The sequence below is a fragment of the Ptychodera flava genome, chromosome 12 (genome assembly GCF_041260155.1).
Source record: "Ptychodera flava strain L36383 chromosome 12, AS_Pfla_20210202, whole genome shotgun sequence".
Classification (NCBI taxonomy): Eukaryota; Metazoa; Hemichordata; class Enteropneusta; family Ptychoderidae; genus Ptychodera; species Ptychodera flava.
This window is the reverse complement of record NC_091939.1, coordinates 21,568,611-21,593,783: the sequence shown is the minus strand read 5'-3', so window position 1 is coordinate 21,593,783 and position 25,173 is coordinate 21,568,611. Positions and strand designations below refer to the sequence as shown.

At 37.5% G+C, this 25,173-nt stretch overlaps 1 protein-coding gene across 1 annotated transcript in view; it reads left to right on the top strand.

Moving 5' to 3' along the window:
* LOC139145389 (cartilage intermediate layer protein 1-like) overlaps window positions 1-25,173 on the top strand; it is a 32,674-nt gene that overhangs the window by 1,703 nt on the left and 5,798 nt on the right. The window contains exons 2-7 of the mRNA XM_070716525.1: window positions 19,725-19,908; window positions 20,149-20,289; window positions 20,922-21,089; window positions 21,550-21,864; window positions 24,167-24,275; window positions 24,754-24,908. Coding sequence (XP_070572626.1) covers window positions 19,752-19,908; window positions 20,149-20,289; window positions 20,922-21,089; window positions 21,550-21,864; window positions 24,167-24,275; window positions 24,754-24,908 — 1,045 coding nt within the window. The 5' untranslated portion in view covers window positions 19,725-19,751. The remainder of the gene's footprint in view (window positions 1-19,724; window positions 19,909-20,148; window positions 20,290-20,921; window positions 21,090-21,549; window positions 21,865-24,166; window positions 24,276-24,753; window positions 24,909-25,173) is intronic.

Sequence of the window (25,173 nt, the reverse complement as noted above, 5' to 3'; positions counted from 1 at the left end):
ACACTTTGCTTTGTATTTGTATTGCACAATATAATCGCGGACGTTTGCAAACTGTCATAGAAACTTTTGTCAACTTTGACAGAGGCTAAATAAATAGAAACGTGACACGCATACAAAATACTCTACCCTTATTTGACTGCACGTGTCTGCAGTTTTACAGTGACTACCTTTTTTTTTTTTTTTATTTAGTCCATCATCCAACGGGCTAGCCCATTTACAGGATTAGGTACCCATAACCCACTACCCCAATGGAGCACTTAGGAGTAAAGTGCCTTGCTCAAGGGCACAACACCGAGCTAGAGTCGCGAATTCACCGTCCTCCGACAGTGAATCCGCTACTCTGGATCTACCGAGACTTGAACCGGGTCTCGAACGCACCATCCTCCGATAGTGAGTCCGTTACCCTAACAACTAGTCCACGGTGCCTCCGTTGAAACTGCTTCAGTCTGTTGACCGTTTGATACACGCTTACGCTTGAGTAGGCAGAGATAATAGTCCTCGCCAATGAAAGTCTGAGTAAATGTTGATGTCTGGTCGGTTGCACCAATATCAAAAATGAAACAACCGAAATCATATTTTACGGAAAGGTGTTTGCAGTACACAAATATTTTCAACAATTCATCGTTGATGATACAGTCCCCGCTTGTCCATTTTGTTACAATCTTTGGTGTCTAGGTAGTAGCTGTACGGTGGTCTAGGTAGCTGTGGAATGACATTGATGCAACGGGTGCATCAGGCCTGTGACTTGCATAATAAACGTTCAACAAAAATTGACCCATCTCTGCCGGTAATGACCATTGAAGGAACCTTTGATTACATCACACATAACGATGCCCTCACTGCCTCTAGTGTCATGGTGGCACATACTATACACATGGTTTGGTGGAGTTTTAGAAATGGTATGGGATCGGGTATGTTGTTGTAATCAGCCATTTCGGATCATATGATGAAACAAATTAATGTGCACAAGAATGCCGCCATATCACGTTTTTACTTAAGGATGTACGATCGGAAAAATATAAGCGTACTGCGCCGATTTCCACGCAGAAATGTATCCATAGTAACCACGCGCGCATAGTGACGTTCCGAACGTTTTTGCGTTGTACAAAATGTCGTCTGCAGGTAAAGGAAAATCACGCCGAGAAAATGTTCAGCGTGCTCTCAAAACACGCTGGAAGGTACGAGAATTCAGCAAAGAGATAAAAAAATGCAACATGACCGTAGCCTGTACAGCGTAAATCAGAAGTGTGACGTCTGGTTTGCTATTCGTGGTTATAATTCCAATGATAGTGTCGCTAGTAGACCTACCGGAGAATGGAAGAATGGCCGTCGCATTGTCGATTTGAGTGAACTAGCCGAAAATCTTGACACTTGTGGCAGTTGCGGGCTTGCCTTTACGATTGTCATCCACAGGCGCTCCTTAGCTGGGTAGTCTGCTAAGTAGATCGATTTTCGGATCGATCTATTGATCCCGTAGTCGATATGTCCGCCACTGCAACCTAAATGCTCACGTGATATTTAGGTTGCAGTGGCGGACATATCGACTACGGGATCAATAGATCGATCTGAAAATCGATCTACTTAGCAGACTACCCAGCTAAGGAGCGCCTGTGTTGTCATCGTGTATTGGAGAAACGCAAAGTTCACGGCCTCGGCTCCTGGCTCCACGTAGTGCATGTGTGTGACAACTTACTTAGCCTGCAGCGAAGTCAACCTAATCCCCACGATAAGCGTCACGGCAATAAATATTACGTGATTTTTTGTATGCTGTATTAATATATAGACTCTAAAAAGTAGAAGAACCTAAAAGTCTTTGCTTTGTTCTGTCATTTCCCTCTCATTAAAGTTTACAGGTAGGCTTGAATCATGACCATGCCTGGACAGGGCCACTGCAGGTTGCCACGGCAGGTCAGCAGCATTTAAAGAGCGCCCTCGTGCGACGAACCCGGGAGAGCATGGTTATCGCCAGAACCTGTAAATCTAGTTAGTTTTTGCAAAATTGTGAAAAATCGAGCTCGGTGACCTACTAAACAAAATGTGGTTTTGAAAAATTCACAAAAAGTGCTATTATTTGGCAAAGTTTGAGAAAATTGACATTAGTAGAAACTATCAATAATTAATAAATTACCCTCTCCATTCCTAAAATTTGGGGCATATTGTTGCAATTTTGGTTAAAAAATAAATATGATGACTTTTTAACTCGATTTAAGGTAAGTAAAATCTTCAAAGTAGCTTAGGTTTATAATTTCTTTATTGTTTTACAGTGTAAACGTGAAAAAATGCAATCATGATATAAATATGAAAATGATGACCTGTTTTATTGATTTTTAGTGACTTTGTGCAAAACCGCGAATTTTTAATGTCATTTTGTGAAAAAACAAGCGCGGTGACCCCATGTTTTTTTCCCAGTTTTGGACTATTCACATATGTAGGTATTCAAAAATCCCCATTTGAAAAAATTGACATTACTTTTACTTTTTCCGATCGTACATCCTTAAACAAAATCAGTCCATCGAAGGACAGTGACCTATGTTTATGTTTCAAAGACATAAAAAATTCACACCAAAATTGAAATCAAATGGCTGTCTATTGACCATATGGATAATAGCTCAAAATTAGTAGACATGCATATGTATGCCATAGTACAATGTACTTTATCTTTGTACAAAGTCTCAACAACATTGGATAAGGAATATTTGAATATGATTAAGCCTCGAAGACATCAAGAAATCCAAAAATGACCATCTGGCAGCGAATATTACAATAAGTGACAATCAGGCAACCATACTGGAACATGTCACGAAGTACATTGACATGTATATGTATGCCATAGTGCATGATCTTTGTACCACGTTTGGACAAAATCGGTGTAATGACCTTTGAATTAAGCATTCATAACTGCCGAATGCTATATTTGTAATTAGGGACATTTGACAGTAATCAAGCTTGGAGATATTTCCTGGTGGTCACTGTTGGTTTTCATATGCGTAGATATCTGTTCGGTAGATTTCATTTTCGAATGCTGCGTACGCTTACGGTACACTGCACTACACTACATGTACAGTACACGATGATTGGCAAAGCCCGATAGAAAGGGTGAACGTTCGCGTCTGACGTAAACACAAAATTGGTCAGTCTTCGCTCTATGGGCAATCACATACGAACATACACGATCCCTCACATTATCACAGATCACGGTTCGAGCGCCTAAATAACTATACCACTCTGGTCGGGAGTCGCCATATTGATTGAAGAAAGCGTGCGCAAAGGACTGTGGGATCGGCCGAAAATAATTCGAGCAAACACATATAATTAATTCGAGCAAACACATATAATTAATTCGAGCGAACACATATAATTAATTCGCTCAAACACATAATTAATTCGAGCGAACACACATAATTACTTCGACCAAAGACAAAATTAATTCAAGACACTAGTAGAAATTAATTCCAGCACGCATTAAATTAATTGCAGGACGTGAAAACATTTTGAACCAAAATCAATTGAAGGAATTAATATATTAAATCTAGACTACATAAAATTAATTCCGGCACATAGAAACATATAAATAATTTGAAATGTTAGCAAAATTAATTCTAGACTACATAACATTAATTACAGCAAAGATAAGCAGAAATAATTAATTGGAACACATAAAATTAATTCGGCATGACTACACAAAATTAATTAAAGCATATAAAAATTAATTAAAAGAAACATACAATGAATTCGAGGTGCTAGTAAATTAATTCCAGTCTACATAAAATTAATTCTAACATACTAAAATTAATAAAACATAATTTTGAATAGAACGGGCCCCCACAGCTATGCCTTTGTGCAAAGTTTAAACAAAAATGGTTCAGCAGTGTCTGAGAAACGGCCCCGGACGGACGGACGGACGCACGGACCGACGCACGGATGGACTTGACCCAATCCATAAATCCCCGCCGGACTTCGTCCGCGGGGACTAATTATTAGCAAACACGATCAATCAGACACTACGTATGTTGAAAATTGAATTTAAAATTAACCAATGTTTTTTTTATATACAAAACTGCTTATCATGTCACACTAAAAAAACTTCAATGATGATTAAATCTAATGTCAAGGTCATAAACCGTCACATGATGATTACATCGAAGTATACTATGATATCTGATTTTGTAGTTTCCCTGAAAGTATGGAATCACTACACATGGAAGTCTAGGGACAAAACTATGAACAATTTTTTCCACTATAAAAACTAGCAATATCTGTGCATTTATAGACTTTGGATAATTGATATAAGTGTACTTGATTAGAAAAAGGTGACGGCATATACACGTGCATATGTTTAAAGAAATTTGATTTTGGAATGCCACAGAAATGTTTATTCACTTTACATGGGCATCTACGACAAAACTATGAATAATTATTTTAAAATACTAAACTAAATAAAATGTGCTTGTATAAGTGTTTGCAATTTGACACACATGTACTCAGTTCGACTAGGGTATTTGAAAGTGCAAATGTGAACAACAAATATGATATCGGAATTTTACCCAAAAAAATCAATTCACTTCTCATGTTAGTATAGGGTACACTAGCAAACATTTCCCCCGACAAAACTTGCAATATCTGTGCATTTATGGGTAAATTTTGTTCAATAGAGAGTTGTAAGCTAGGCTGTAATAAGTTTCTCGACAAATCAATAATAGTGCTGTCTGTACAATTACGAGCAAAATTACAAAACAGCTGGCATACCTTTTGATTTTGAGTAGCCAATTTTACTCAAATTGTTGATTGAAATATTGATCGTGAAATGTGATCTTTTGTCATCAAATTTCTTCAATCCCTAAATCCGTGGGTGCGGATAATAAGCACGTGTATGCCATCCCCTTCATTCATTGGATAATAGAAAATAATGCAAACACTCTTGATGCTAGAGCTATGACACTCCCACGAACAGTGTATTTGCACTGCGTTGTTGTGCAGAGAAAGTATTGACACCCTTGTTTAGAATTGTACAGAAAAGAGTGCAAGATATACAGTACGCATTTCGAGTACCAACATAAACAGAGTATAACAAGAATTCTTTAGAATACAGGTACCGTTCTGATTTTCAGGTGAGTTTCTTTCTCGGTTTTCGGTGTACTTTCACGTTTTAAATGTAATTCAAAAAAATTCACTACTACTCAATTTAGAGGAATACTCAGACAGGCGGCCTGTCGGAAGCAATCTTATCTTTTGATTTGTTTACATTCATGTCTGTAAATATAATTTTTCCTTTAGTTGTTCCAGTTAGCAGAGTTATTTTGTCAGATTTGTCCTCTAAGAACACTCTAAGTTGGAGGGGTGCGCGGGTGTCCAGGCAGGGTGTCTTGGTAGTTTGCTTAATGCAAATGAGTGCGTCAGTTTGCCTGTGATCAAAAATTCTGAAAGTGTTTTGGTCACATTGATAATAATCTATAAGATTATGGAGCTACTGGTACATTTTTTGCAACAAGTAAAATTGTTAATTACCAAGGTACCCGGGAAGCACCCGCAGTCGATTTTTCAAAGTCAAATACCAGGCTTAATGATATTATTCAAATCAAAGTTGAAAATACCAGGCCTAAATACGAATGTGGATTTCTTAATCACGTCTATCGACACTTTGAAACAATTTTGTCTTTTTGAGATTTAGTACAGAACTGGCTTGAAATTTTCTAGGTTAAATGATCCTATTTGTTATTCTAAAACATGTCGACGTCTGGATACATTGGAGAACAAGTCATCTTTTTACTACATTAGACTTACAGAAACATTTTCAAACATTAGGAAAGTTATTTTGAAGTCCATGAATGCATATGATCTGCGGCTCATACCAAAAATTCAACTGTCCAGGGTCACATAATTGTGTATTTATTTAAACTTGGAATGTTATCATAAAATATTTCATTTTTCTGACACACTTTCACTCCAGCAAACATTGCCTAATAGTTTAAATTTGTTCGATGTCGTCTTCAATATATACAATTGGTGTACTTGCAGTGTCACGCCGTTGTATAGTCCATTGTGCACATGCTTGGTATACGTAAATACGGTCATGATTTTTGCGTTTAAAATGAAAAAATACCGCAATGATACGATGTCGCTCACATTTGATCAGAATTGGTTCATACCAGTATGGGTACCAAAGATCGACAATAAATGTTGTTTCTATCTGTTCAGTGCAGGAAAATACTACGTTGGTGTTATGACAATTTTTGCACAGTACAACCAGAAAAACAACAAGAAATATTTAAACCAGAAAAACAGGAATGACAAAAGTAAATAAGGTCTGAAACTGTCGGTACTGGGGGTCAACTTTAGCAACATGCGTAGCAGAGGAATGTTTCAACACAGCTAGTCCCTCTTAATCTGAGCACACAGTAAGTGAGGCTACCCACAATTTTCCATGATCCGTACACACGGAGATCACACACTGAACTGAAGCAAAGTTCTTCTGTACACAGAACAACTCGGTCCATATTTAAAAATTCTTAGACCATAGTTCTGATAATCATAATTTTCTGATTTCTCACTGTGAATAATGAGAAGATCAACCCTTTTCCGCAGAGGAGATAGCAATTTTGTAATTTTGTCGACATAAATTTTTGACAGCCATACACAATATTTTCAAGGAAGCTAAGGGAATATGTAGCATCTGTGTTGGCAAAAGAAAGGGTATTGATTTTTTTGAATGTTTGTAACGAAGGAAATTAACATGTCTGACAGGTGGTATGATGAGACCATCTTAGTTGCTGATAACTTTACCTTGACAAGTGTACAATTTTTAGCACCTGCAAACGTCGACTTCTTATTCAATTTACTCCTGAATTTGAAACAATAATTAATATAAGTATTATATAGAAATAATAACGCGAATAATAATAGGTTCAATTTCCGTGAAATTTTCATTATAAGGGTATTTTGGGTCGAAAAGACCAAATATGATATCGATTTCACTGCCCCATGTTTCCATGGTAACCATTTTAGGGGTTGAAAATTTCAGTTTTTCTAATATCCCATGAAAAGTTACTTTGATTTTATATGAAAATTATCGAGTGGGGGAGTTCGGGTCAGAGAACACAAAAACCAGAATTATTTTAATGTTTCGAGTTGCCATGGTAACTATTTTGGGATTGAAAATGTTACTTTTTCCCTAATTCCTATTAAAGAAAGATGATTGATGTAAATATTTGATCATAAGGTTTTTCTGGTTTGCACACCTAAAAATATCACACTCATTTTAATGTGAGATGTTTCCATGGCAACCATTCAGAAGTAAAAATTACCAGTTTTTTAAAGATTTCACCTAAAATCCAGTAATCAACAGAATGTGTAATATCAAAGTGATATTTTGGGTTAGAAAGACCAAATATCCAGTGTAAAAATCCAGTAATCAACAGAAATATTATACCAAAGGGTTATTTTGGGTTAGAAAGACAAAATATGATATCAATTTTTACTGCCCTGTGTTTCCATAGTAAGCTATTTGCATTTTAAAATTTCAATTTTTTTCCCAAATTCCATTAAAAGTAATCCCAGTTAATATGCAAATGCTCTCCTTAGTGTATTTATCACAGCATGAACTCCATGTTCATTTTTGTTTTATGTTGCCTGGTAACCATTTTGAACCACAGTTTTTTTTAAACCATAGACCCTCGAGAGGATCTATGTTAAAACATAATTCACTGTTTTTTATTTATTTAATGGATTTCTAAGTAACAACTAAGAAATTTGTTCTATTACAATAATGATTGTAATTTCTTTGCCTTCATTCTAGGATGAATAGTAAACATAATGTATATTGGGGCCATTCTGGTCAAAATTATATTTTCCGTTAATTTTAGTGTGTTAGAATTAATTTTATATAGACCAGAAATAATTTTTGAAGTATTTTTTATTTTGTTAATGCAGTCATCCCAAATAGTCTAAGTGTTATATAGTACAGTACTAACTCATTATGCATCGAATTATGTTTATGCCTTCAAATTAATTTTATGTGCTTAAAATAATTCTACTAGTATCTCAATTAATTTTATGAACCCAATTCCCCTTATCACCCAGTGTACCATTATTTATCACAAGCAGTTACAGTAGCGCACAGTTTTTTTATTTAAAACATAATTCACTGGTGCTTATTTATTTTATATATTATAATAAACAACGTATTAATATTCATGTTATAATAATTTATTTTGATTTCTTTGCCTCATTTCAGGAAGAATAATGAAGACAAATTATTGCTGATTTTTTAATTAAAGTAAAATTATGACCATGTAGTGGAGAATTATTTTTTGTGTGACCTGGCCTGGCCATAAACTTTATGATTAGCTAGATCTCCCCTTTCCATGGTAGCAACGGCTAAATTTGAACATGGTGCCTGTATACCTTTAAACATTTTTTTAAACCCAGCAGGCCAAGACAGGGGGAAATATTACAAGTTAAATGTTTCATGTTTAATACTGCCCAGGGCTCGAAATTAACTTTTTTCCCTGGTAGTCCACTTGGGCTACCATTTTCTGAAGTTGGTAGCCCAGTGGCAGTGGATTGTAGCCCATGCATATTTAGATCAGGGGTATTTTTTTCGTTAACCAGACAAAAAAAAGGCTATTTTTCAAGATTCTGCCTATGAAGTGAATTTCTAGTCTTTTGATGTGTATACTTGCACACCTTTGATACCCAAGGAAACAGGTATAATGGACGACAGTGGGACTCCAAAGTTTTGTGACCCATTAACAACCCGTTCAACCCTCAGAGTTGTATGCAAATTTTAAAAGTCGCCATGACAACCTGACAACAACATGGCCTTTTCAGCACTAAGACATAGTGTAGCAGGGCTACAAATAGGCCATGGCCCTTCTGTCAGGAGGAGGCATAATTTCTGTGTCATTGTGATTGATACATTATTATCAAAATGCTACGAGAATGCGTTTTTATTGGCCATAGTTTCCTGTGTCTGTCATTCAAGTATGCCAGTTCAGATATTGAAACTTTGTTGCAAAGTTCCACCGCACGGCCGGTTGTCTTCGTAATTTCCAGAACAACATTATGGCAAATTTTGTGCCCAGCCTGGTTTGACTGCATTTATCTAGCTCGTCCCAAAGTGACGGACGCATCTTTCAACCTTTAAGCTTGGTGAAAAACGCATTTATTGATTCGCCAAAGGCCTGTGGATTCGCATATTTTTGCACAAGTGCTACATGGACATAGGAAAAATTTCGACTCACCCTAGCCCTCTCGATTGTTGAATAAAACCATGGTCCATGAGTTCTCGAAAACTGTAGTGTAGCATTCCAAAGTCTTTCACCCTGTTTTTTTCAAAGTTTGGAGAAGGGCGGCATTTCCATCTGAATGATTGAACGACGTGAAACGCAAATTCTATCGCATATCTTCCGGCAATATGTACAGTACCGTCAGTAGAAATACTGTATACGCTGCAGTGCTGAGTTACGTAAGCTTATAAGCTTATACTCCACAAAATGGCTACAGGCGGCGTGAACTTTCTGAAAGGATTTCCTAAACGTCCTTCTTGGTACCTGAGACACTCACATGTGATATCCTGAAAAGTATTCTCTGCAGTAATTCCAGTTTCTCTCAACATTCCAACGACACGTTAGCGCGAGATCGGAGACGTTCTAATGTCACGCCACGCACTCCCAATAGCGCATGCTCTGGGATTCGCGTTTCGTCTCTGAAGGGGGCGCGCGTGTTCCGACAGAGAAGAACGCGAATCGCAGGTTCTCTGCCAGATTACACTGCCAGGGCGAAACATGCGAAATGCAGAAAAATGTTTATTGTGCAATGCCAAAATGACGCTTACGAAGTAAGTCTGAATAAGTTTTAAATTATACAACAGAATGAATCCATTGTACATTGGTACATTGATACGTTTATGAAAGAATTAGTACAGGATACGTTATGTTAGAGTTGGGGTGGGGGTGCGGAATATTCGTTCGGTGGTCGCAGCATAGCACTGCAGAGAGAGAGAGAGAGAGAGAGAGAGAGAGAGAGAGAGAGAGAGAGATTGTTAATTTATATCGGAAATCTTTTCATAGTCGTGACTTTTGATGGAAGAAAACTAAAAACAAAAATTAAATTGAACCGATGGAACGTGTATCCGTAAAGTTCGCACAAAAGTTAAAAGTCTAGGCCTGCTGGTATCGCGTAAACTGCTTAGTGTCACTTTTCCGACAAGCATTTAATTACCCCTTGGCTTAATGATATCCCCCTCTCTCCGTACAGTATAATGCATAATTCTGCGCTGCACGTAAAACAATTGGAAGTCACCCCTATTGACAAAATTAAAATATACAACACTTCTTTTTCAGAATTCCTACACAGCTTCAATGAACTGTTATTAGATTTCTATATAATACTTATAGCCCCTAAACTTGTAATAATAATAATAATAATAATAATAATAATAATAATAATAATAACAAGGCAGTATTGCTGAAGGCAATGAGTACTTGGGCCGTGATAGAGTAATTTTGAGGACAATATATACTACTATTCAAATATGGTCTTGAATTTCCTCCTGTCAATTAGGCATTTGATTAACTGGTTATTAAACGAAGCAATGGCATGACAACAGCAAAATATGGCTAGCAACTTTTGTGGAGTTTGAGGCAGGGGTTCTTTATTTATAGTGGAAATTGCTTAAGTCCTAAAAATATTCAAATTACAGCAAATTTCTTTTGTTCTCGATGGTAGATGTCTAATATTTAGATGGGCATATTTAGATTTCTACCCTATAGTTATCCCTATACACCAAAAATCGGACATCCAGCTCTATTGGCTTGCTCAGAATGAGATATGTGCATAATTAATGAGGTACAATATGTGGTGTCATAAGGTGTCCCATCATACCAAATATGAAGGGTGTAGCACTTGTAGTTACTGAGTTGTGGACAAATATATATATTGAGGTCAAAGGTCATTGAGGTCATGTGATATTTTGTCAAAATAATTGTATTGCTAAGTTATTCCTATATACCAAAAATCAGACCTCTAGCTCTATTGGCTCGCTCAAATTAGATATGCGCATAATTAATGAGGTACAATATGTGGTGTCATAAGGTGTCTTATCATACCAAATATGAAGGATGTAGCACTTGTGGTTACTGAGTTGTGGGCAAATATATATATATTTGAGGTCAAAGGTCATTGAGGTCACGTCACATTTTGTCATAATAATTGTATTGCTAAGTTATTCCTATATACCAAAAATCAGACCTCTAGCTCTATTGGCTCGCTCAAAATAAGATATGCGCATAATTAATGAGGTACAATATGTGGCGTCATAAGGTGTCCCATCATACCAAATATGAAAGGTTTAGCACTTGTGGTTACTGAGTTATGGACAATAATGTATATTTGAGGTCAAAGGTCACCAAGGTCACATAATATTTTGTCAAAATGTCTGAGATATCTGCGTGAACCGATGGACTCACTGATGGACTCACGGACGGATATGACCCAATCTATAAGCCCCCTGGACTTTATCCGTGGGGACAAAAAACTGTGTCAATGCATCCTTTAGGCAATATGAATACGATGAGAAACTAAATTTTTATTTTTCTTGGCCTTATACATGGGAGTCTATGGAGAACTGCCTTATACATGGGAGTCTATGGAGGTGTAAACTAAAAAGTCCTCTAACATGGCCAAATTCGATCGCATTGTGAAACAAATCGACGTGCATCTGTATGGGGTTGGGTACTATTCTTGTGCAAAGTTTGAAAGAAATTGACCAGGGCATGTCTGAGATATCTGCGTGAACGGACGGACGGACGGACTGACATGACCAAACCTTTAACTCCCCCAGGACTTCGTCCGTGGGCACTAAAAACAACGCAACAGTTATTACAGCTACACCGGCGGTAGGTTCATATCCAGAGCCCCGTACGGTCTGCCGCCGTCGCTTGAAAACCTTACCTAGATGAAATTTTGTCTATAGGCTGAAATTTCGCCGAAGTTTGACAAAATTGCATCGATTTTTCAGGTTCATATCCGACATTTTTGAGTTTTGAGTGCAGACAGAAATAAGTTTTGAGGCAACATGGCTGCGACCCCATGTTGACCCCTAGCCCTGCGTACGATGCTATGTGCTACAGCTAACACACAGCATCGTACGCAGGGCTAAAAGTAGCGAGAGTTGCCGACATCGACGGTTATTTACGAGAAGTGAATAAAAGACTGTCATTTTTGGAAGCGATCGAGTAGCTGAGGTAGGCTGGGATGCGACTTGGGCCCAAGAACGCTGAATTTCGGCAGTAATTTGGCTTTTACGTCAAGTCCCAAAATGGATTTGAAGTCACCGAACCTACGTACGGGTCTTTGCAGGGCTGTGGTGAGCGGGGCGATTAGCTGTAGCGGAACACACAGCATCGTACGTAGGGCTAGTTGACCCCAAGTGAAAATGTGTTCGCAATCAAATCTTCCTATATTTTTTTCAGAATTTTCGACAAAATCATTGCTTCTTAAATCTTTTGTAAAATATAAAATACTAAAATAAAAATGCGATGTGCCATGTCTCCAGATTTCTAAAATATCGTTCGTTGACCGTTCGACGGAATACTCATTTCACAAACTTGTGACGCAGTTGAAATTCAATACTGACCGCCAAATAATCTTAATGAGACGACATCATTCTATACATCCTCCAATATCCAACCATTCGCGTTAGAGTTCAGCTCGCTTAGAGTATCATAACATTCTTCGGCCTTACGATCGACCCTAATCTCTCCCATTCAGGAAATAAATACACAAGCTACCTTGACAAAATTCGTGCACCATCGAGGACCAAACGCACTACAAATCTGTCTTGACGTCATCATCTCCTTACATGGTAATCGGCATACCGTATTTTTTAGCAAAGGAGACACAGAATACGTCGGAGTATTCAGTTTCAAAACGTATTACATTTGTGTGATGTTGTCAAAAAAAGGTAATGTTACTGCAGTGGTATAAATTACAAAACACAAAAGTTCAAATCAGTTTATATTGACTGGCTTTACCCAACATTTCATATTGTTTCTTATGCCAGATTTGACCACGTGCTTACTGGCGACCCCTTTACATGCAAATTTTGTGTCAAATGGTGTGTTCTGCTGGAAAAACAAACGTACGATTTCTATATGAAAGAGGCGAAATTTGCCCTCAAAACTCGAAACCAGCCTTACGGGGTGTACCTAGCTATTTTGAACGAGCTTCTCGAATCTGCAGCTCTATTTCGAAATGATGGTGTGGTTTTCTCAGCTCAAGGATAAGTGTTCTCCATCGCTGTGGGCATTACTATTCTCAACTGGGGGTACAGTTTCCAGTCGTAATGTTTTTCATTGTGTCCGGGATATAAAACCTTTCTTTTTCACACTTAATACTTTGATTAACACTAGTCCACATCTTGTCCAGCGATTAAACATGTTTCAAGTTTAAATGTTAAATTCTGGTCTCGAGCCCTCTTGTTCGACCAAACTGAAATTACCCCTCCCACTTTGGCTCGTCCAGTGGGTGTAGCAAGGGTCGTGCCATCGCCTAGGAAACGGAGGGTGCATTAATTGTTGCATTTCGATGCACATTTTGATTATATTCAGAAGATTTTGTGGCAAAAACTCAGATAGAGAAGCATTAATATTCACATCTCACTTATTCAAGACTGGCTGAGAGCAGCACTTCCATTCAGTTAACATCATTACGCCATTATTATGCCAAGAAAGATGAAGCCAAGACATTTTGCCCTCCCTGGTCTCAGCCAGAAATGGTTATACCTTACAGAGTTTTTTCCCACGGAATGAAAACAAATGTACTTGGGCTGAGGCCCAAGTACAATAATAATAGTAATATTTTATTGCTTGCTTGTAAATATAGGATTTACATCACATTTGTGGCAATAAAAGTGTGATACAAAAATAAGTTCAAATTTTTTTCTTCAATAAAGATAAAGTATTACAGTATAATAATAGTAGCTAATAATAAATATAACTAGGTATTTCTTTGTTTATATAAAGTAAAATATAATCTACAAGTTGTTCATTAAAAGATAACTCTTTTTTTGTTAGTAGAGAAATAAGCTGATTTTCAGTTGTATCGTTTCGGAAATTGATTTTACGGAAAAAATTCTTTCTTTGGACTTTGTACTTCTAACAGACTCATAAAATGTGTGTTTCATCTTCAATACTGTTGGTGTTACACTGATTGCGGTATCTTTCATTAATTGGGGCTTTAGGAACAGTGTGTCTCCCTTTTTCAATTGCTAGATCATGATTAATCCGTGGCACAATTCGGCCAACCAATAAACCAATTTGCATTTTACAAAAAAGAAGATCGAAATGGATCTAATTTTCAATTTTCAAATGGTTTTATCATCTTGATTATTAACTTTTACTTGATTATAACTTTTGGCCTACTCCTAAATTTAAAATCTTTGGGCTGAGATTGAAATATAGGAAACAGGTGTATACTGCTGTGAGGATGGCACTTTACGGCCATTCAAATTTCCCTCTGACAAACTCTATTTCCCACAATTCGTATTTCCGTTTTTTCAATTTCCAATATACCAAATGTCCGATTTTTCCATTTCATTTTGGGCGTGGCAGCTGATAGTATCTATCTTTGGCCTAGGAATGCATCAAATTGTGACAGTTATTTGCGCGGGTAACTCGTTCGGGAACTCGTTCAATGGATCGAGTAACGAACATACACCGAACAATAGTGTTGCGGCCGCCGGAAAGGAAAGTCCGATATAATCAGTTTGACCTGACCTGCTGAAGTTTTGCGCGCTTCCCGTCAACGTCGCAAACTGGAACATTGTGTAAAATTGTGACAGTCATCAGCCCAATCAGAGCGCGGCATCCACATTTAATTTTATCTGATCAATTTATTCAGCTGTCAATCTTTGAACGCAATGATGTTCTCCTCATAATGATCTAAGTAACCAATCATAGTTTTAATCCGTATGCCGGCTCACTCTATAAATTGCACCCGTCCAACCCGATCCAAATCTTGACATCATGTTTGAGACATCGTCTAACAGTTCATTCAGAGATACCACTTGCCCTGGGCAAAACATTTTGGAGATGAACACCTATTTCGCGGTGACTTCTTCCTTTATCACCCATTTCTTGAATTTCCTGTGGCTGAACGCACCAAATTCATTGCCTAAAGTGCACCCGCACTCTACCAACCAAAGAACAGCTTTTTTTCCTTGTCTTCCGGTATGTGAGACGATGTTAGGGATTGGCCAGTTTGTTCAGCCTCGCGCGCTCTGTACGTACGTGTGTAATACCAGTACACACACTCCAAAGTTTACAAAGCCGTCTGAGATAGCGTTCTACATTTGCACTATAAATCGGAAGAAAAAATGCGGTCACTACTCTGACAATTTGTAGCTGTGGAAACGCAGCTATTGTTGGCGGGGTATAGCGTGCGCCGCTATGCGGGTCATCAAAAGGCGGGGTTGACCTTTGATGACCTTTTGATGACCTGCATAGCCACGCACCCTACCCTGCCAACAGATAGCTGCACAGCTAGACAATTTGATGTCCCAGTGAAGAATGTAAGATGTATAATAATAAGATTATCACGAAAATACCGCAAAGGATGCACTATGACATCGGCGCCGTGCATCACCCTCCGCTTCGCGTCGAGCGATACGCTGCGCCAATGTCCTCGCGGTATTTACATAATAACCTCATATTAGTAAAGTTACGCGCCGAAAGGCGCGCCGAAAAATGAAACTGAATGATGAAATCCATGGCTAGCACGATGCACACTAGGCAAGTATGAGCCCGTGTCGAAATTTAAAACACACTGACCCCCAATTAGGCATTTCAAAACTACCCCATCACCACAGTGAAAAACAGGGTGACCCCCATGCACCGGCCTCCAAGGCCGAAGAAATTGACCAGTCCCGTCATTCCCGCTAATTTTTAAAAGTATCTTGTGCCAATCATCGTAACCAAGCCCCGCCCTAGTACATTTGGTCACACTGAGATAAATGTTACACCTTAATTCCAATTCGATACAGTTACTTCCGCCATAGTATGAAAAGATACTTGGCCACGCCCCAAATGATATGGGAAAATCGGACATTTGGTATATTGGAAATTGAAAAAACGGAAATACGAATTGTGGGAAATAGAGTTTGTCAGAGGGAAATTTGAATGGCCGTAAAGTGCCATCCTCACAGCAGTATACACCTGTTTACTATATTTCAATCTCAGCCCAAAGATTTTAAATTTAGAAATAGGCCTAAAAGTTATAATCAAGATGATAAAACCATATGAAAATTGGAAATGAGCTCCATTTCGATTTTCTTTTTCGAAAACGCAAATTGGTTTATTGGTTGGCCGAATTGTGCTACGGATTTTCACTGTACATATACCTACAGTATTTGACAGGGCCAAGGAAATGCTCTATGGGATGACCGGGAATAGGCCTAGATCTCTTGCGTGGATCGCTCCGGATCACTCTTGTTACTACCAAGAGTATCTGCAATATTTTGGTCAAGAGCACCAGCCTGAGGGCATGTGTTGTTAACTTTATTACACCGAAAATTTGAAATCATCACAAAATCCAGTACTTGTACTGTGCGTATGTGCGTTACCAATGGCGTTCGGACGGCTTGCCGCAAGAGAGCAATAGCAATTCAAACCACGTTATATCACTTTTTTTTTGAATGTCACGTCGCGGAGTTTCACCCAATCACGAGATCAGTACTGTAGTTGCAGTGTAATAATATATTATAGCTTTGTCAATACCAGTGAATTTTGTGACTTCATACCCTCAGATAATTACAGATAATGTATCCAATTATCCATCATTGCTACCAAAGATGTTTTCTACATCTTCAAAGTCAGTGACATCTCAAAAACTATAAAATAATAGCATTAATATATTCCCTTCCTCCCACAATGGACTCATTAAGCAAACTTTGCACTCCATAATGTACTCGGCTCAGCCTCGTACATTATGTTGTGCAAATTTTGCTGTCGTCCATTATAGGCTGGGAGGGGTACATTATTACTTAAATAGACATCCGCTATATTGTTTTAAAAAATTAATAAATGACAATACAAACCATCCATTCACATTAGGCTTATCTTTTCAATTTTGCCACAAAGTTGTCACCGTAAAAAAAAAATCTGTAAGTAGTTACGTTGCGGCAGGAAGGACAGCTCAAAACTGGTGTCACACTTTATTCAAAAACAGCTCTGAAATGTAATATATGCGTAATAAATTCTATAGGAGTCGGCATGCCGTCGCAATGAACGGAATGTAAATTGCTGTGTCTACTATGGGTTACTATTTGTGATTAAGCTATGTAGGAACTAATGTCGGCTCCTCGCCCGCACCATGAGTTGTAATGGATACCGCTTATGGTCACATTCATGATGGAAAATATGTTGGCCAAATGTGTGCTACCCTTACACTACCCTAGACTACATTGTGCCGGACAGGAAAAAAATGTCCGCTACCCTCCGCTACCTTGTCTCCTATGGGCTACCCATTTTGACTCCTCCAAACATGTCAATCTTTTTGTGAAATGTCTAAAACTTGTCGGCTACCCGTCCGCTACCCTCCGCTACCTTGTGTTCTATGCTACCGATTTTGAGCACATTCTGGATGGGAAAGTGTCCGCTACCCTCGCTACCTTGTGTTCAATGCGCTACCGATTTTGAGCATATTCTGGATGGGAAAAATGTCCGCTACCCATCCGCTATCTTGTCTCCTATGAGCTACCAATTTTGACTCCTGAAAATGATCTTTTTTGTCAAAATAACGTCTAAAACTTGTCGCCTATCCGTCGCTACCCTCCGCTACCTAGTCTCCTATGGGCTACCGATTTTGACTCCTCCAAACAATCTTTTAGTGAAAATAATGTCTAAAACTTGTCGGCTACCCGTTCGCTACCACCGATACCTGATGTTCTATGTGCTACCGATTTGAGCATATTCTGGATGGGAAAAAATGTCCGCTACCTCATAATGGTTAAAAAAATCTGACGTGACAATGTAATTCCATTCTTTTAAAAATTTGGGAAAAGTTGTGAAAAATTCGAAAAAAAAGGAACAAACATTCCACACTTGTACTGATTTTAAATCTCCGGTTTAACCAAAAGCATCCCTTTATTTCATGCGTACGCGTCGTAACCGTGAATGATTCATGTAATTACAAATTCACCATTAGTTTCACTGGATTTTTTAGACAATTTAAAACTAAGTACTCATTTATAAAAAAGTTCCGGGTTTCCATAATCTGACGTGTATGATTAAGGAAAAAGTCCGGTTTTTCTATACCATAATATAATCGTTAAACTTGTACCAGCGCACTAATACATTAAGGTTTGAAATCTATGAATTTCAAGATTAATTGGTTACAGCTAATCCAGATACTGCTCGCTACGTAGCGGAGATCTCGGTGGAGAAAAAGACAGGGCCCGAATCATGCATTGTATAGCGCAATGGGCTTTGAAATATCTCCTAATTACCAATATTCTTTACACACTTTGAGCCTACATAAATCTTAAGTTTTCACATATGAGCACATTATACTTATCAAATTTTCAGCACGTCAAAATATATAATATGCAGATGAACATTAAAGGTGCTATTATGTTCAATTTATTCGACTTTGATATATACCGTAACCTAATTCGGTAAATTCATTATAGATGTAAATGAGCTAATAATCAGGATGTCGTACTATGCAACCTATCAGCATAAGTAGACTTAAGTATCATAAATAAAATAGTTGAGATCCTGTCAAAATAAGTTCGATTAATATTGATGTTAAGCCTAATTCTAGAAATTTCTTCAATAATGAGATAATTATCAGAATGTGGTGCTAATTAAACTTAAAACATTACTAAACCTTTGTATCATCAATAGCTTTCAGAGGTTTTATCAAAATTGGTGCACGCAATATTGTTATATTGAAATTCATTGAATATGCAAGTGACCTTGTAGTCAAAATGCCGTGCTAATCAAATTTACAGCATAACGTTACCTAAGTATGGCCAATGAATAATTGAGATTCGATCAAAAAAATCCCACTTTGTATTGATACACAACAAAACGTTTTGAATAAGCAGCATGCTTTTTTCATCATTTTCAAACCTTTCCTTCAAGAAGATTGTTTTTAATTTAACTGAAAAGACATTCTAGTTATAAAAATATAGGGAAAATTTATACTTGGCAGCATCTTAATAAGCGATTTGACAGAGTATGCTATAGTCTCTAATGCACGCTAAAAGGGATATTATATACTAGTTTAATTGAAAAATGCATTCAATATTCAAATGAGCTAATAATCGGAATCTCATGCCAATAAGACTTCCAGTATATCTAAACCTAAGTATAATCAAAGGTTTTTGAGAAAGCCGCTCAATCTCGATGAATTAATTGTAGATATAAAATTCGAAAAAGGTTTAGGATAGAGGGTTATAAATAAGGCAGATCGGTTTACCCAAAACACACACCTTCATCATAGCTAAATCTAAGTATGATCAATGGTTTGAGAGATCCGGCAATCTCGGTATATTTATATGTTGATATATCGGCCTGATTAAATAAATTTGAAAAAAAAAAACCGTTTAGGGTGGGAAGGTTATAAGTAATGCTGCAGATCAGTTTACCGGAAACACACATTTTTTTTTTGACCCAATTAGTCTCCTTTATATTTTATAAATTGATTTAAAATATATAATTCAGATATTCTAGGCTTCCGTGAACTTTGCAATGGATGAAACCTCTGGTGGTGTGCATAGAAAGAAAAACTACAGGGTTCTCGTTGGATTTGCGACTCTGTTATTGGTCACCGCTCTTGCAGGCGTTGGTTATGTGGTGTACAAGTACGGTATATTATCATACAGCCAAGGAACCTCCAATGACAAGGGTATGTAAGACCAAAATTTAATCCGCTTTCGCGAATAATGTTTGCAAAATCTTATTGCATAATACAATTCCATCGACATAGCCTTGTGACTACGATACTGGCTCTGAAAACAGAATGTCCAATCACTTGCCAACAGCTAATTTATGACGTTCAAACTCTGTTCAATCGTGTTTACCTTACTTACCTGACTTATATTCACCATTTATAACAAGCTTATTCATTTCACTTTATTTACTAAAGGTTCCAGTCTGGTTGAGAGTGAATTTTCAACCGAAAACCCAAATGACAATTCAACGAAGCCGGCAATGGGAACGCTACCGACCACGGCTGTTGAACGCTCTACTGCTGCGCCCTATGTAGACCCTTTGACTTATATAACTGGTATGTCTTCAACTTATTTGAAATTCCCATGAAATGGCAATGGTAGCCTACTAGTAATTAGCAAACACATTACCCAGACTTTGCATTCAATAGTGTGTCAAAACTTTTCATCGTGTCATCTTGATTGAAACCTTTCGATTGACGATTTGCATTTTATTTCACTTGAGTGACAGTCGCTATAATATTTTCGGTATTTTAGTCTTACAACTATTTTTCTTCTTATTTTTTCTGAAGTATAGTGTTATAAAAATTACAAGCCTCACGAATACAACAACTTACTTTCAATATGCATTATTTATTATGAGAAATGTGTTCTAGTCAGGGCTTAAATTGAGTTGTTATCAATGCAATTGGGTACTGCGTATACGTAAAGACTGTGTTCCCTTATAATGTATTTCCGCATACTTTTGAGTAGAACAATAAGCATTTATTTCCAAACATGTCGATAATAATGGGAAGTACGTAAAAAGTTGCAGTTATTGAATTTTAATGTAACTTCTGTTTATACATAATGAATACGTTTTATTCTTAGATTTCTTCATTCGGCATTTGTGACAAATTAAATGAAAATTAAAGTCTTTCGTTTTCATCGGTGGATTACTTTACGACTTGTATCATGTGTTCTGACGTAGGTACGACAAGTCGGTTGACCTGGGGTCAATGGTCTTCATGTGAAGTCACCTGTGGAGGTAGCAGCGAGACTCGCTCGAGGGAATGTTTTTCAACAAGGCCATCTGACAACAAGACGTGTACCGGCCAACCGCTTCACTACCGTGCGAGTTCAGAGTGGGACTGCCCAGGTCAGTGAAAAGTACAACACATGCAAAAAAGTGCTGATGCTGTGAACCATTTGTGTCCCGGCGAATATTGTTGTTAGGCTAAATAATTTATCATCTGAGAGGTCAGTAACTGGTCAAGTAAAAACGTAGGTGAGATTGTGAAGGTATTTAATCCACGATCTTGATGCGGAAAATAATTAAGTACTACGTACACCTCGTTTTGATCACGCGGGCGGCGTGGTTCTAGGCATCTTGCGAGCTCGATGATGTCATCAGTATCAGTTTCTCGGTCATAGAATTTGTAAAAACCTCACGCAGAATTTCAACTCGATCAAGTAATATTTGTATGTCACTGCAGCAGCACAAATCTGGCTTGTTCCTTCACTGAACAATAATTCACAATAAGTGTACAGGAATAATGTGTAATTTCGAAGGTAAAAATGATCAAAAGTAATAATTACTCGGGCTTTCAAATTTTCAGATTGTACGAAAACTTGCAACTATGGACAACTTGACCCTTCCTGTTTGTTCTGTACCTGCAAGAACAGCAACATCACGGGAACAGTTTCTGGGATTTCTGGGCGCAGAATTAAAAATGCTGTCATTTCCAGAGCAGAGTTTCCGCTGACAGCAGTCGCTGTAACCGACCAAAATGGGTATTTTGTGGTCAGGGGAGCATGCACTGAGGAGACAACCTTGATCGTAATCAAGGAGACATACAAAGCTGCCAACCTTTTTGTTTCCTCACCAGAAACACCTGAAACTGTTCACATCGACATCATTTTAGAAAATTTTCGTAAGTATCAAATATTTCTCCAAATACTTCAATATTCCGTTTAAGTTCCCACACATAAACTCTGGTGATAAGCGAATATTTGATGATGTAATATGCTTGTTCCTTCATTTTGTTTTGGCAAAAGATCGCTAGGTAGCTATTTGCTTAGATGTGATTTTCCGACGAACGTTAACCATTTTTGAAAAAATTTGTACATTGGAAATCTTCTGTGCCAAACAAATGCATGTAAATTCTGTGATACAGTCAAGTATGGACGATAATTGTCACTTTTTGATATGTCCGAATAACAGATAGACTGTTTGCAAGATATTTACATATACCACGATTGGAACTAATTTTGGATAATTGGATCTTCATATTTTCCAATTTTCAACAATGTTAAGTGCCCTATAGCTGAATGTTGCAATTATATAAATGTAACCCCGGTTACGATTGTAAGTCATGTGATTAGGTCTGCTGCGTGTTGTTTGAGTGTGATGACACATGTGTGGAATTTCATTGATAGCGTCTTCACCCACAATGCATTGCAATGCTCTACTGATTTTCACTGCTTGAAGACAGTACTTTGGTGTGGACGTACGTTTAGGAATTATTATCCGTTTTACTACCAAGAAAAAATTCCAAGACAACGTGGTTGGTCTTTTACATGACTGTGCTTACAGGTATGTGTATTTGAATACTTTGGTATTGAAAGCAATGAACTTTTAAAAGTCTCAAAGTGTGAGACACACCCCTCAAGTTGAAACGTGGAAGGACCATGTGTTTTCCCAATTAACGTGGAAAAGTTTCTATGTTGCTATTCTGTAGTTAGTGTAATTCCAATAGTGATTTAGAAAGTAGTGAAGTTTTATTTAACATGTTGAAATTTGGGTTTTCTGATTCTGAAGGAATTTTTCTGTGATTTTTAGTTCTTTGTTTCAATGGGATTTTTGTACAGTGTATTTGCTATCATGTTGACTTAGTCTCATCCTGAATGAGATTGTGTAAACAGAAGGAAACGCTTACATAATTGCCGTTGGTCTTTTACATGACTGTGCTTACAGAGGAGATCCAGTTAATGAATTACTGGTAGACTGTGTGTGTTCCTATTGTGTGGCCTGAGTGGAGAGCCAAGGAGTGCCGGAATTGTTCGAGTCAATCATCAACTCGATTATTGCTACCAGGGTTGGAATAACAAATCCCCAGGGAGGATCGTCTGGAAGGACTCTGTGTGTGTAACGTAGTTTCCTATTGGATAGACTGTCATCGTCATAGCAACAGGACGGACATTGACCTACAACTCAAGAAGAAACCATTGTACAACTATCGGACATTAGCTAAGTGAATGAACCTAGACAACAGCCATTTTAGAATTATCTGGAACTTTATTATGGTGGATGAACTTCAGATTTTGCGCCTGGAAATTATTTTCCAGTCATACTGCTATTAGTTTTAATCATTGTAGACCAGTGTTTTTATTCTTTTATTATTATTATCATTAGTAGTAGAGATTTTAGCTGTAGTGAAATAAACCTTAATATAAACTGCAACGCAAATTGTACGATAATCATTCTTTCCTGGTTTGTTGATTGTGTGATATGAACTTGGGTCGGGTTTAATTGACTGGCTAAATTTAATTGTCAGTTTAATTACCCGGTTACAAAATTGGGGGCTCGTCCGGGTTGGTGATATTGGATTGAATGAGTAATTTATCGTACAGTTAATGTTGCAGTAGTGTTTTTAACAGTTAAGAGTATAGATTACAAAAGACCACCCCGTTGATATCAGTATTGCACTGCATTGTTTGTTTTGTTTTGTTGTTGACGAAAAATGGATGAGCTTGAGAGAAAAGCAGTTGAAGTATATGATAAGAATGGTATTGATCTTAGACATGGATTAGTTTTCATGGTTTCCCATGCAACCATTAATGATGTGAGTGATTAATTAACCTTAATTATTTGAGATAAATATTCTTCGTACTCTTCCGAAAATCTAATCGCAGAAATATAACAAATGATACTAGTTATTATGAACACGATTGGAACGAATGTGGGATAACTGGATCTTTATATTTTTCAAATCTCTCAAAGGTGTTAGGTGACCTATAACTGAATGTTGTGATATTACCAATTACTCATAAAACAAGTGTGTAACTTAAAAAGAAAACAGATAACGTTAACATTTGCAGTTTATAACTTCACTTTCCAATTATCTAAAACTAATTTCATCCATGTGTATGTAACGCCTCTGCAAATTCTTCCAATTATGCCAATGAAATACAAGACACGCGGTCGAATGAATAACACACACCTGTCTCTTTCAGTGCCACCGATAATCGATGAACATTCTGAGCCGAAAATACGACTTGTTGGACAAGATGTCAAACTCTGTTGTCATGCATACGGAACCCCAGAACCAAGTTATTATGAATGGTACATTTTTGAGATAAAACTCAACCTTTATCAACTTCTACACAAGTGATTTAACGTCATACATTTGTAAATAACTGCAAAACATCTGTGAAATGTTTATAAATTATCTATGATAATATTTCTTGATTTCCGCATTTTACAATTGTTTCTCAAGAACAGATGGGCAGAAAACCAAAGTTAAGCGGTCATTTCGCGACGAAATGAGCAGGACGACAATTTGAAATGCAATGCTCCGTGTGACACAGTGGAATTGGTAAGCATTCCACTCTGAAGCCTTCTCGTGACATTTGCCGTAGACGAGAAGCCATGCAAATATTCATCTCTCAAATAAATGAGCACATTTTAAAAGGACTTTAAACTTTAATCGCAAAAGTACCCCATCAGCCTCTTGAGAAACGTAGGATGACTTTGCAGCTACATTTCTCCACAATTATCTGTCGTATATAGCTCAATGACATAATACATTTGTACTTACCAGGTTCAAAGATGGCGACATCATCGATGACCTTCAAAGTTCAAATACCACCTTACTTCTGACAAATCTTACAATGGAGGATGCCGGGACATATAAATGCAGAGCAAACAGTGATGCCGGAGCCATCTATTCATTACCCGCAAAGTTGACTATTGTTGGTTAGTTTACTGTATACTCTATTTTAAAGAGGGCAAATATCATGTTTTTCAAATTTGCTATACGTGTTTAATACTTCATTTGATAATTATCGATTATAGCGAATAACGTACTGCCATGGCAACATAGACCTATAGCAAAAATCAGCACATTTGACAGGGGCTGCCGATGTACTATTCTCAAATTTTTTAACCCATCAGGACATTCGCTTAATTGGTATGCGAACTAAGTAAATACACTTCAAACTGTCTTGTGTATATAAACCCA